Genomic DNA, 14198 nt, shown 5'->3' with positions numbered 1-14198 from the left:
CTAATTCTTTTCAGAGGACTATATTTTCACACATAAAAATGAAAAATAAAAAAATGAAAAAAAAAATTGAAAAAAATGATAGTATCTTTGTCATCATTAGAAAAAACATTTTCCATTAGTTCTGAGAAATTCAGTAGACTTATATTAGCCTCCTAATCATACTTGAAGATACCATTTTATATTACTTCTTTATTTTATCACAGTTCGAAACAAACCCATATGTGAAGAAAATTATTTTGGATGTCCTAGTGGAAGATGTATTCCAAACACATGGCTGTGTGATGGACAAAAAGATTGTGAGGATGGAGTTGATGAATCACATTGTGGTAAGAGCATTTTATCTCATTCTCACTACCAAAGCCATTGATACACATGTATAAAAGAAGGATTTGTAATTCTTATTTTCATATGAAAGAACTCATTCTTTAACATTTATTTCAGTGATTTTTATTGATGGACTCTTTGAAATGCAGACAAAAAGGTAGAAAGAAATATATTTCAGTCGATACTTTGGATTTTTTACTGCAAATCAGTAGGCTTTCTTCTATAGAAAGTGGGGGAAACTATTCAAATAAGTTTTCTGTGAAATATTATAAACTCTCCCAGTGACAGACTCAGATCAGAAGGATACAAAAGAGTAGTGTAAAGCAAACATATCAGCCTCAGGATGAGCAAGTCTTGTTCCCTTGGTAGTCAAATAAAGGCAAGTCAAGACCCATGATGCCAATTAACCTTACAAAGAATCAATTAAGACAATTAAGCTAATGTGGACACCTGATTCCAATTAAGTGTCAAAGTCAGTTGAGGCTGTTTGTTTCCAGGTCATTAACCTATCAAGGCCCACCTCATGCTGTCTAAAAGTTCTCCCCCAAGCAGTCTGGAGGGAAGGAGCGATAGAGTAGAGGAAGTGTCACTAAGGAACTGGGGAGCACAAAGACCTGTATGGAAGGAAGCCCTGAGGCAAGGGGCAAAGGAGGTGTTGAATGAGAGGAGGTTATAGAGAAGTAGCCCAGGAATTATAGCTGCTGCTGTAGTGATGGGAAAACTCTGCCAACAGATGCTGCCAATGTGTCCCTGACCTGGAACCTGGAGTAGAGAGCAGTCCTGGTTCCTCCCATGACCCCCAATTCACTATAGACACATACCCCTGAGATAGAAGACAGACTCCTGTTAGGAAAGGAGTCTGAACTGCTCCTACTAAGCCTGCAGGGGCAACAGAGAGTGTAACTTTTCCTACCAACCCCTTTCCAGGCTATGATGAAAGTCATTTAGTAGGCTGTGACCCTTGCCTCTGCTCTGCTCCTTTGCCTTCTGATATGATGGGCTCAGCTGCTTAATTTTTCACCCTGCACTGCAAGCGGGTCCTGGAATTGCCTTTAGTCTGCAGGCAGGTTGCAACCCTGAAGTAAACAATGGCATTTTTCTTGCTGGTTCTGAGCTTGGAGAAGATGGAATCATCTCCCCACACCTCAGTGTGATCCAATATCTCCTGTGTACTCTGAGCTGGTGCTCTTCTGTGGCCCTGAGAAATGGAAGCCATGGGTGCAGAAATACTTGCAGCCATTGAAGTCCTCATCATTGGTTGTGACATGGAAGTGTCTCATCATTGCTCACCAATGGCTCACGAAGCTGGCCACATGTAACAGGCCATTTTACAGTTCCCAGGACATTTTGAGTGTAGTGCGAGAACAATCAAGGAGGAAGTTGTGCCCAGAGCTGTCAGAACAGAAAGCTGTGTGAGGCCTCCCAGGCTATGTCTAGACTGCAAGCCTCTTTCGAAAGAGGCTCTTTCGAAAGATACTTTCAAAAGAGCTTCTTTCGAAAGAGAGCGTCTAGACTGCACGCGGAATTTCGAAAAAGCAAGCTGCTTTTTCAGAAGAAAGCACCCAGTGAGTCTGGATGCTCTCTTTCTAAAAAGCCTGTTTGCTTTCAAGAACGCCTTCTTTCGAAAGAGCACTTTTGAAAGAAGGCGTTCTTCCTCGTGGAATTAGGTTTACCACCGTCGAAAGAAAAGCCGCATTCTTTTGATTTAATTTCGAAAGAACGCGGCTGCACTCTAGACGCAGGTGAAGTTTTTTCAAAAAAAGGCTACTTTTTTCAAAAAAAACCCTGAGTCTGGACACAGCCCCAGAGGCCAATGGGGTCAAATTTCTGGCAACACTGCATCAACACTAACATAAACTTGACTCTACATCATTGGGAATACACCATTTCACTCCTGGTGAAAAGCAGAAATATAGAAATCAACATCAGTGCCCCTGAAGGTTGGTGCAACATGCTTGGTAATGTAGATACATTACTGTACTTAGATAATAAACGAGGGAAGGTAAATTCACTATAAGGTTCCAGTCTAGACTAGGCCGTGAAGTTTTCCTAAGCTGCTTAGGTGTGTGTAGACTGTATCCTTCAGTAAAGGTGTGAAATAAGTACTTTGATTTGTGTACATTGAACCCTCCTCCCCCATTTTCTAAGCAAAATATTGCTTATTTTCTGACAGCGACAATTTCCTTTTGGTTGTCTTTAAGCAAAGTCCAATTGAAAATGAAAATCCTATAGTGGCAACAAAGAGAAAATGACAACCAGAATTTGTCTAGACACCAAAGTTGTATTGCTTCAGCTATAACATTAATTGGTATAAACTCCCATTCTGTATGCCATTATAGCACTATAAAAGTGATAATACCAGTAAAGCTTATTCTGAGATGGAGAGGGGAATAAGCTATACATTTATTTAAGCACCTTTACCCTGATATCACTGTTTATTCTAGAAGCTGTTTCAATATAACTGTTTAAAAAAATCATCGCTACCCAATAAAATTCTCCTGGTACAAGCACTGCATGTAAACCAGTCTAATTAATTTGTATCTGATTTTCTTGATTCTATAATATTGCTTTATTGTATACTCAAGAAAACTTGATTTATTATCATAATGAGAATTGGTCTTTTCCCCTCATGTTCTGCAGGTTCCCCAATCTAGTCTCATCACAAAACTAAATTCTAGTTGAATGGCACTTCAATTTGTTTCCCAGTTGCTTTTTCCTCCATACTGAAATCTGAAATATCTATGCACAATGCTGGTCAGAAGTTCAATTCTTACCCCATAAAATGTAGAAGGATCAGACCTAGACATCTAGTCTGTCAGAAAGCATTTTGGGCTTCCTGTTCTTCATTACTTAAAAAAAAAAAGCCTCCATTGCCTTTTTTCTTCTATGTCCAGTCTACAGCTATTATTGTCCTGACTGCTTCCACATGGATGTTTATTATCATTCAGATGGTAATAAATGACTTTTTTCTATTATTCATCTCAAAATTGTTTCTATCAGTTTAATCATAATATATTTATTCTTGTGGGAATGATGAAAAAAGGCATCTTGAAGTTTTTCTAAATGAAATTCTTAATATGAAACTGGAATTTATTTGATATGCTACTACAGATTGATTTTTGAATTGAAATAGAGTGTTGTTGTTTTCCAATGTATTCAAAAAAATAAACGCTAAGACAACAGAATGCAAATATAGAACAATTTTCCAGATGAAGAAAAAGAACATGGAAATCTTCTCAAGATGTAATTAAATAATGGAATACAAAGATGATGAAAATGATTGAAGAATTTGACTGCTTGTCTCTGCACTTATTACCATAATTGCAAAGTGGTTTGCTATAGCAAAAACATGTTTGTGAAATGCATGAACTATTCTCTTATTTTAAAAGTTCTTACCCTCACTATACTCATAAAAGAACTTAGAAAAATATTTACTCTAAAGTGTTGTGTGTCCTTTTACAAGTATTAGTGAACATAAATCAGTTGGAAACCAAAATAAATCCTGGGTTCTGTTAGTGAAAGGACAAAATTATAGCATACTGATATCTACAGTTACAACTCTAAAAATCAAGGAGAAGTATTTGTTATACTTGTGCATGCAATTCACTATTACTGTGAACATAACAAGCATAGTGGCTGATGTCTTCCTAGATTCTTCCTGTTCATGGAATCAATTTGCTTGCTCAGCACACAAATGTATCTCTAAGCAGTGGACTTGTGATGGCGAGGATGACTGTGGAGATGGTTTAGATGAGAGTGATGCTATTTGTGGTGAGTACTATAATTTTTACTTATTTAATCATGCCATATGGTTCCTAGACCACAGATGATTTTTCTCCCTTGGGGAGATGTGTTTCTGTGAGTGGAGTGTGTAGTCTGCGGGTATGCCTTCATAAAGTAGATATGGTGAAAGAGTTTGGGCAAAATAAGAAATAAATGTTTTCCCATTTCCCAAATTTGAGCCAACCACCATGAGCAGTCCTCCTTTTCTAAATATCTTTATGTTTTGGTACTTGGTGGCTATGAGAAGTCTCTGTGTTGTTTCCTGCTACAGTTCTGTTTTAATTTCACTACGTACTGGCTTTTCCATATTTAGTCTCACATCAGCATTTGAGGTCTCTTTCTCATAGACTCATAGACTTTAAGGTCAGAAGGGACCATTATGATCATCTAGTCTGACCCCCTGCACAGTGCAGGCCACAGAATCTCGTCCACCCCTCTTAGAATAATCCTCTCACCTATGTCTCAGATATTGAAGCCTTCAAATACTTTGAAGGCCCCAACATGCAGAGAGTCCTTCAGCTGTGATCTGTGCCCAATGCTACAGAGGAAGGCGAAAAACCTCCAGGGCCTCTGCCAATCTACCCTGGAGGAAAATTCCTTCCTGACCCCAAATATGGCGATCAGCTAAACCCTGAGCATGTGGGCAAGACTCACCATCCAGACACCCAGAAAGTTCCCTATAGCAACTCCTATCATCCCTCCATTGACCTATTTCCAACTGATAATGAATGGTCAATTAGTTACCACGATCATGTTATTTCATCCAACCATCCCCTTATCATAGAATCATAGAACTGGAAGAGACCTCAGAAGGTCGTCAAGTCCAGCCCCCTGCTCTAGGCAGGACCAATCCCATCTAAATCAACCCGGCCAGGGCTTTGTCAAGCCGAGACTTAAACACCTCTAGGGATGGAGACTCCACTACTTCCCTAGGTAACCCATTCCAATACTTCACTACCCTCCTAGTAAAATAGTTTTTCCTAATATCCAATCTGGACCTCTCCCACCACAACTTGAGACCATTGCTCCTTGTTCTGCCATCTGTCACTACTGAGAACAGCCTCTCTCCATCCTCTTTGGAACCTCCCTTCAGGAAGTTGAAGGCTGCTATCAAGTCCCCCCTCACTCTTCGCTTCTGCAGACTAAACAGACCCAAGTCCCTCAGCCTCTCCTCGTAGGTCATATGCTCCAGACCCCTAATCATTTTGGTTGCCCTCCGCTGGACCCTCTCCAATGCTTCCGCATCCTTTTTGTAGTGGGGGGCCCAGAACTGGACACAATACTCCAGATGTGGCCTCACCAAAGCCAAATAAAGGGGAATAATGACATCTCTGGATCTGCTGGCAATGCTCTTCTTAATGCATCTGAAAATCCATTGATTTTCATATCTTGCATGCTTTAGGAAATCAGATAAGTCCCTTTTTTCCTAGAGTGCAATGAAATCAAGAAACCTTCATGTAGGGGACTCAATTGAATCTGCTACCATTACTAGAAAGAGAGGTCTTTGGAATCTGTTTAACATGAAAGATTACCCTCTCTCTTTCTTCCCACCCCTACCAGCAACAACATCAGTGTCAAACGATAAAGCAGGTACCTCAGACACATCTGCTATGGTATATTGTCAAAATCTAAGGGTATGTCTACACTACCCCGCTAGTTCGAACTAGCGGGGTAATGTAGGCATACCGCACTTGCAAATGAAGCCCGGGATTTGAATTTCCCGGGCTTCATTTGCATAAGCCGGCGTACAGATAGTTCGGAATGGCTTGCTAGTTCGAACTATCTAGCCCATGCCGCGTGTAGCCGCGCGGCACGGGGTTCGAACAAGCCGGCATTTAAAAATGGCGCCAGCCGGCTTATGCAAATGAAGCCCGGGAAATTCAAATCCCGGGCTTCATTTGCAAGTGCGGTATGCCTGCATTACCACCCTAGTTCGAACTAGGGTGGTAGTGTAGACATACCCTAACAGATGACACATCCTGAGGATCAATAGGCTGCATGTCCAATAAATATACAATTTAAATTCCCTTTTCAGATCGAAAGCTCTTTCACAAGATCAACTGGCATCTCTGAAGATTACTTAAGATAAAATGCTGTGGAAGAGAAGACAAGTCCTATTTTATCTTAGGAACAAGAAACAAATAGTTTCCAGGTGGAACAGGGCAGTCAGAAGAGTTTGGGGGTCCCAATTCTCTGAAATATTTGAAGTTTTACATAATTTAATCTAACTGTGTTTGAAATATAAATCTAATTAGAGCATCACAGGTTGCTTTTCATATTGGCTAAAATGAATCATAACAATTATTTTAACTTAACTATTATAATCAAAGGTTGAATGGAAATTTATTTTCTCTTTTTAATATATGCCAATTTCATATACCCAGGAAGAGACATAGTGATTGATTACATAAAACAATCCCTTAAAGTTTTAAGTACCAAAGAATAAATTCAAATTTGTTGTAGAGGAAAGTCAATTTAAAACAAAATAAAACATGAAAAAGCCAACATTAGACAATGAAAAAACCTGGAAAAAACCTGTGGGTCCCCTAGAGGATCGAAATATAAAAAGAGCAATCAAGGACGATAAAGCCATTGCGGAGAAACTAAATGATTGCTTCAGTCTTCATGGCTGAGGACTTTAGGGAGATTCCCAAATCTGCACTGTCCTTTGTGGGTGATGAATGTGAGGAACTGTCCCGGATTGAAGTGTCATTAGAGGAGGTTTTGGAACAAATAGAAAAACTTAATGTTAACAAATCTCTGGGATGGGATGGCATTCATCCAAGGGTTCTAAAAGAACTCAAATGGGAAATTGCTGAACTATTATCTGTGGTTTGTAACCTATCCTTTAAATCAGCTTCCGTACCTAATGACTGGAAGGTAGCTAACGTGATACCAATATTCAAAAAGGGCTCTAGAGGCAATCCTGGTAGTTATAGACCGGTAAGTCTAACTTCAGTACCAGGCAAATTAGTTGAAACAATAGTAAAGAATAAAATTGTGAGGCATGTAGAAGAACATAATTTGTTGGACAAAAGTCACCATGGTTTCTGTAAAGGGAAATCATGTCTTACTAATTTATTAGAGTTCTTTGAAGGGGTTAACAAACATGCAGACAAGGGGGATACAGTAGATATAGTATACTTAGATTTTCAGAGAGCCTTTGACAAGGTCCCTCACCAAAGGCTAGGAATAAGCGGTAAATTTTCAGAATGGAGAGGGGTAACTAGTGGTGTCCCCCAAGGCTCAGTCCTGGGACCAATCCCATTCAACTTATTCATAAATGATCTGGAGAAAGGGGTAAGCAGTGAGGTGGTAAAGTTTGAAGATGATACCAAACTGTTTAGGATAGTCAAGACTTTTCAGTTTAGACTAGAGGAGACTGAGGGGGATATGATAGAGGTATATAAAATCATGAGTGGTGTGGAGAGGGCGGATAAAGAAAAGTTATTTATTAGTTCCCATAATAGAAGAACTAAAGTACACCAAATGAAGTTAATGGGTAGCAGGTTTAAAACTAATAAAAGAAAGTTCTTCTTCACACAGCGTGTAGTCAACCTGTGGAACTCCTTGCCAGAGGAGGCTGTGAAGGCTAGGACTATAACAGAGTTTAAAGAGAAGCTAGATAATTTCATGGAGGTTAGGTCATAAAAGGCTATTAGCCAGGGAATAGAAATGGTGTTCCTGGCCTCTGTTTGTCAGAGGCTGGAGAATGATGGCAGGAGACAAATCGCTTGATCATTGTCTTCGGTCCACCCTCTCTGGGGCATCTGGTGCTGGCCACTGTCGGCAACTGGGCTAGATGGACCTTTGGTCTGACCCAGTACGGCCGTTCTTATGTTCTTATGTAAATAATACTTTCTTTATGCTGTTAAAAGTCCTATAAATTGCTAAAGATGAAGAACTTCGCAGGAAAAAGAACATACATTGAAACTGGTGGGTTTCTTTATGCCTCTCATTCATTGTTCAAAACGAGGCATTAAGGACCTGACCCTCCAATATATTGAGCTGTCATATCAGTTGACAGAGCTGAACAGAACTGAAGGTTCTTAGGACCTCTCAGGATCAGGCTTCTTATCCAATAAATCTAAATACACAGTAGTTGTCTAAGATATCTGTCTGTGCTTTGTAAAATTGCCCTATGGTACATCTACACGGCATGGCTATTTTGGGATATCAGCAGTATCCCGAAATAACTACCCCGTGTATTAACAAGCTGCCCATTATCTCAAAATATTTTTTGAAATAATGGGTGTGCTATTTTGGCATCCTGGTAACCTTTGTTCCACAAGGGTTAAGGGATGTCTCAAAATAGTGTTTTATTTCAAAATTTAGCACTGTGTACATGCTTCAAATTTCAAAATAAGCTATTTCAAAATAGATTTGAAATAAGATATGCAATTTGTGCAGCACAAATTACATATCTTATTTTGAGATTAGGGTGCTGTGTAGGTGCACCCCTACTGACTACATTTCATGAAGCATAGAAGGATAGCTTGCTGCTTTCATTTAGCGAATAGGCTCAAAGTATATAGAAGGCAGGGTATGTAGTCAAACCTTTAGAGTACACTTCTAATTTGAATTTTTGGAATACTGTACAGAGGTCAATTTGTTTTCACTTCTCTTTTAAAGGAAAAGAGAACCCTCTCTGATAACTATTACTTCTAGACATCATACATTATTAATTTGGGATTTAGTAACATTAATCCGTAGCATTTTTTTCAGGATCGGTAACCTGTGCCGCAGACACATTCAGTTGCCTGGGTTCCCATGCCTGTGTCCCTCAACAATGGCTTTGTGATGGTGAAAGGGACTGTCCTAATGGAAGTGATGAACTCTCAACAGCAGGCTGTGGTACAGAGTTTTTGTGCTAAACTTCTACCTACATTTTAAAAATATATTCTGACTTCTTTTCTCTATTCTCAGTACTTGCTTGTGTTTTATTTACCAATATGGAGTATTTGGCTGCATGGTGTAACATAAAAGATACTGTAAACTATCAGTGGGTAGGGTCAGTCACACCCTGGGTCAGATCCTCTGCTTAATTAAGTCAACACAGCTCCATTGACTTCAGTGAAGATATGCTGGTTGATGCTAACTGGTCCACTGTGTTTCAAATATACGTATTTGTTCCTTTTCTCACCATCTTAGGGTACATCTAGACTACACCTCTCTGTCAACAGAGAGATATAGATTAGGCACATTGAAATTGCTAATGAAGTGGGGATTTAAATATCTTACGCTTCATTAGCATAAACATGGCCACTACTTTTTTTTTGAAATTGAGCTTTTTTTAAAAAAAATGGCAGTCTAGACACAGATCTTTCAAAAATACAACCCTTTTTCGAAAGATCCTGTAAACCTCATTTTATGAGGGATAAGGGATCTTTCAAAAATGGGTTGTATTTTAGAAAGATCTGTGTCTAGACTGCTGTTTTTTTCAAAAAAGCTCCATTTCGAAGAAAGCGGCAGCCATGTTTATGCTAATGAAGCATGAGCTATTTAAATCCCCACTTCATTAGCAATTTCGATGTGCCTAATCTACATCCCTCTGTCGACAGAGAAATGTAGTCTAGACACAGCCTTAGAGAACAGTGGAAGCCTTGTTATTGATTAAGCATTTTACATGCTTTTAACAAGAAGAAAAGTCTATTTCTGAAATCGCAGAAAATAGCTATTTTCATAGAGGAGTAAGAAACAATTGTAAATAATTTAGTCATGTTAATTATTCTCATCTCTGCTTATGGTACTTTATATGCTTGTATTTGTATTCCTTATTTTGGGGGCAGGCAGCACTTTTTGTCTGGTATTGTGTACTACTTGGTGTATGCCTGGCAAAGTATGTGATTATTTGTTATGAATCAGTTATTGAGCACTAGTTAATTTACTTCACTTGGGTTTTTTCCTAATAAGTAAAGTATTTGTAGGCCCTGTTATTCTGTGTGTTCCTTATTTTTTCTTATGTGTTCTTTTTACTTAGCTCCTAATAACACTTGTGATGAGAACTCTTTCACATGCCGTAATAAAGTCTGCATTCCCAAACAGTTTGTATGTGATCATGACGACGACTGTGGAGATGGATCAGATGAGTCATTGGAATGCGGTAAGTATAATATAAAAACAGTAATGAGAAAAATCTCAGGCTGAATAATTTTAGACATTTTTAAAAACCAAAGGAGAATGAAGACAAATAAGAATTTTTAGATTTAGTGTTCTAATTTACTGTTAAATGAGACCGTGTTCAATTTCTAAATTTATTTTAATATTTGTCTAATCTAATGCTGTTCCTGCTGTGCACAATTTTGTACATTCTTGGGCAAAAACTATATTAATTTTTAGTTGATATTTAAAAAAATAAAAGTTAACATTAATATCAATGTATTATGAGCTAACATTTATAGATTTCTGGCAATGTATTTACTTTAGACTGTTGCATAATAAGCAGTTAAGCTTTTTTGCTGTTTTTTATGTTATACATATTGTACCTTGCTCCCCGATCTCACCATTTTGCATCAAGATGTTTTTGGTACGGGAGAGAATTTGGCACAGAGCGCCTGTTCAAAAATATTTATAAAGTTTTTATCACAATGGTCTTAGGTTTATTTTTTAGTCTTTACACACATGTGCATTTACCTCATATGCATGCAGAACATAGGAATTTGTGAATGCACTACTAATGTGTATGCAAAAAACAAGTTCATATGTATGCACAAAAATGTCCAAGCCCAGTCTATTGATAATCTGTCCCAGGATATAGACCATCTAAAATACTTTGTTTGTCACATTCCCATCTCTGTATCCTTTTTATTTCCCCTCTTTTTGTCCTTTTTTTCTTTTTCTCTTCAGCATCTGAGGAAGTGAGTTGTAGCTCATGAAAACTTATGCTCTAATACATTTGTTAGTCTTTAGAGTGCCACTGGACTCCTTGTTTAAAATTGAAGGGTTAAAATTAAACATAGTGGGAAGGTAAAGTGACATTTATGTTCCAGATAAACACTTATTTTTCTCTTTGTTCCTCTAGTCCAGTGCCTTGGAAGTACTTTCTTCCTGCCATTAGATGGAAATAGAATATTTTAACTTCTTATATCCCTCTGTACCTATGGGCCTTCCCCTTTCAGAATCCTCAGATATTTCTGTCACTTGAAGGTGATACATATACCAAGCTGATTGATTTATTCTAGGAAAGAGAAGATTTCATCCGTATCACCATATTAAATGGACATAGGAGAAAAGTTGCCCATGCCCAAATGCACCTTTGTAAGAGTCAGCACAAGAATGACTTCAGCTCCCCCTCCTCCATGGTGGGTCCTATCATATCTTGGAAGGAGAAGTTTGTGGATTTCCTCTCCTGTCAGCAATGTTCATAAGATACAAACTTTTGCAAGAAGTATTTGTACTACAATAAGGATGTTTTCCCTTCTGTTGGAGAACCTATTCTACACCATAAGGGCCTGAGTAGGGTCAAACCTGAGTCTGACAGTTGTAGAAGGGTTGGTAGTTAAGTCCAGAAGGCAAGGTTCAAATCAAGCTGAGATTGATTCCAATACTAGTTGAAACCATTTTGCAGTGGTGGCTTACCTCCATATATCTCACTAAAGGATGTCTCCCGGAACACGGAGTTTGGCAGCTAGTAATATGAGACCAAACAACATACAGGACTATGTAGCACTTTAAAGACTAACAAGATGGTTTCTTTAGAGTGCTACATAGTCCTGCATTTTGTTTCAGCTACACCAGACTAACACAGCTACATTTCTATCACTAATATGAGACCAGTATCTCTGGTTCAGGGCTATCCTGGAAAATGTGGTAGCATTGGACCACTGTTGATTTATAGATACAACTTTTATTTCCAGAACAACTTTGTAAGGTTGATTTTTTGGTTGGTTTCAGTCTAAGCTCAGGATGATTACATTTGAGTATATAAATTGGCAAAGGGGCAGTAAGAGCAAATAAATTAGTAGGGTCTCATGGGAGTCTCATTTTTCAATTTTTTGCTCTCTGTGGCAACTATAGGGTATCCCAGGAATTCCATCAGCTGAGCATGCTCTAACTATTTGCACTATCAATACCTTGAAATTTCTAGATTCTTTTTTATCACAATCAGAGAATAGCCCCCAAAAGCCACTGCCCAGTCTAAATGTTTTTAGGTAAATTACAAATACACTCTATCTATATGGTTCTGGTTTCCAATCAGTGCCTAATAAAACTTTTTTCTTTTTACTCCATTATTCATCCATTTGGCTTCTGTGTTCTCCAAATGTTAATCTTTTCATCATTTTACTTATTTTCTTATTCTGGAAGAGCATCCTGCTTAGAAGCATTATTTCAGTCCAGATCTTTAAAAGCTTTCTGTGCACTTGATGTGAATTTATATATTTTATTAGGTTTTTTTATTCCATTTTTATCTGCCATCCAGATTGGCATAGTGAACCAATACTGATCTGTTTTATGAAGCTTTGGCATGTTGAACATGTTTCATGGTACTTCAAATCTATATAGAGGGATGACTTGAAAAGTCATTCTAGGCTGCAATTTAGAACACCTTATTGTTGCCACTTTGAGGATCCAATATCTGCTAATCCTCTACGTTTATTTTACATTTGGATGCTCTGAGGAGCTACAAGAGCTGGACAAAAATATATTCAAGATTACCAGTGAATATGTGTTTTAAAGCTGGTGCCTACAGAAGTTTTGAAATGACAGTGATCACTTTAGCAATTCATAATGCACTCTATGCCCTTTTAACTGGTGTAGATGAAAATCTAGGTGCCTATACATTAAACATATTGGTGCTCATGCACCAGTGTGTGTTTGGTGCTTTTTTTATTTTTAAGATTTTGTACCATAGTGACTGTCTTCAGGAATCCCCATACTTGTCAATGAAAAAGGAGAGTTCTGTGTTTCTCTGTCCTTTGCAGAAGAATCTTTGTATTTGGAAGCTGTAGACCAATCTGAGATTTAGAGCTCTGTGTTAGGCATACTGATTTCTGTGGCCTTTGGGGAATCTGTGTTGCTTTGAGGCAAGGTAAGATCGTATCTTGGGAGTCTTGTACCTTAGGAGTGTCATACCATTCAGTTATTTGGCACTAGATGTGGGGTGCTTTCCAAGAGCATCTGTAGGATTGTTGACAATCCTGCCTAGCATTAGCACATTAGTGCTGTGTACTCCACTGACATAGATCTGAACTGATTCTTTTGATATTAGTCCATAGCTAGCAGACACAAAACTTCTAGATCAGTGGCGGGCAACCTGAAACCAGAGGGCCTCAGGGCATTGTAGTTCTGCATGTGGCTCATGTGACATACTGTTTACCATTGCCCACATGCAGGAATGCTAGATTCTGATGGTATTCATCCATATATATATATTTTTCCTACCAGCATTACCAAAGTGTCATGCATGTAAAACAAGGACATGTAAATTGAGGTGTGTGCTGACTAACATTGTGAGAGGCATGTGCTCCCTCTGCATCTGATCAAAGTGCTGCTGCTGTTCAGTTGTCATACCCTGCAAATTCTAGGTATGAGAGCTTAGATTTATGCAAATATTGTGGTACTGAAACAAAGAGATACCTAATCCTCAAAATACTTGAAGCTAATGACATCTTTGTACAATATGTATAAAGGTTAAAATGACCTTTTGTTAATTACCCAGCTTGGTCATTTTAAAACTTTAACCCGGGCAGTTTAACACAAAAAGTGGTAGATTTTCATCAAAAAGTTGCACTCTGTTTCAGTGTTTACAGCATCCACCCACTATCAGTTTGTTGCCAAGGAAAAGCAATGTCTTACCTACTTCTTAAGCAATACTAAATTGTGGATTCAGTCCTTCCTTATCAGTCTCAAAAGGGGGCAAAGCCCAGATTAGATCTTTGCCCCCAGAGAGAGAGAGAAGAAAAATACCAGATGTCTTGGAGTCATTTAGAGGCAGTGCAGCATCATTTACAGATTCTTTATTTTTGGATTTGAAATCAGAGAATCTTCTATTTACCATCTTACTCTCTCCTCAATTGTGTTGATCCAGAAGAATAAGAAGAAAGTCAGGCAGAATGGAGTTTAGATATTGATACTAGTTCTGCCCTGGCCTT

General features: G+C 38.4%; 1 protein-coding gene across 2 annotated transcripts in view; it reads left to right on the top strand.

The window, feature by feature from the left end:
* Positions 1–14198, top strand: part of LRP1B (LDL receptor related protein 1B) — a 1349043-nt gene that overhangs the window by 1081279 nt on the left and 253566 nt on the right. For both annotated transcript variants that reach the window (XM_075933312.1, XM_075933313.1), the window contains 4 exons: positions 204–326; positions 3976–4095; positions 8833–8961; positions 10088–10210. In XM_075933312.1, the coding sequence (XP_075789427.1) occupies positions 204–326; positions 3976–4095; positions 8833–8961; positions 10088–10210 (495 nt within the window). The remainder of the gene's footprint in view (positions 1–203; positions 327–3975; positions 4096–8832; positions 8962–10087; positions 10211–14198) is intronic.

The sequence above is a fragment of the Pelodiscus sinensis genome, chromosome 7 (assembly GCF_049634645.1).
Source record: "Pelodiscus sinensis isolate JC-2024 chromosome 7, ASM4963464v1, whole genome shotgun sequence".
NCBI classification, from domain to species: domain Eukaryota; kingdom Metazoa; phylum Chordata; order Testudines; family Trionychidae; genus Pelodiscus; species Pelodiscus sinensis.
This window is presented reverse-complemented; position numbering and strand designations above follow the sequence as displayed.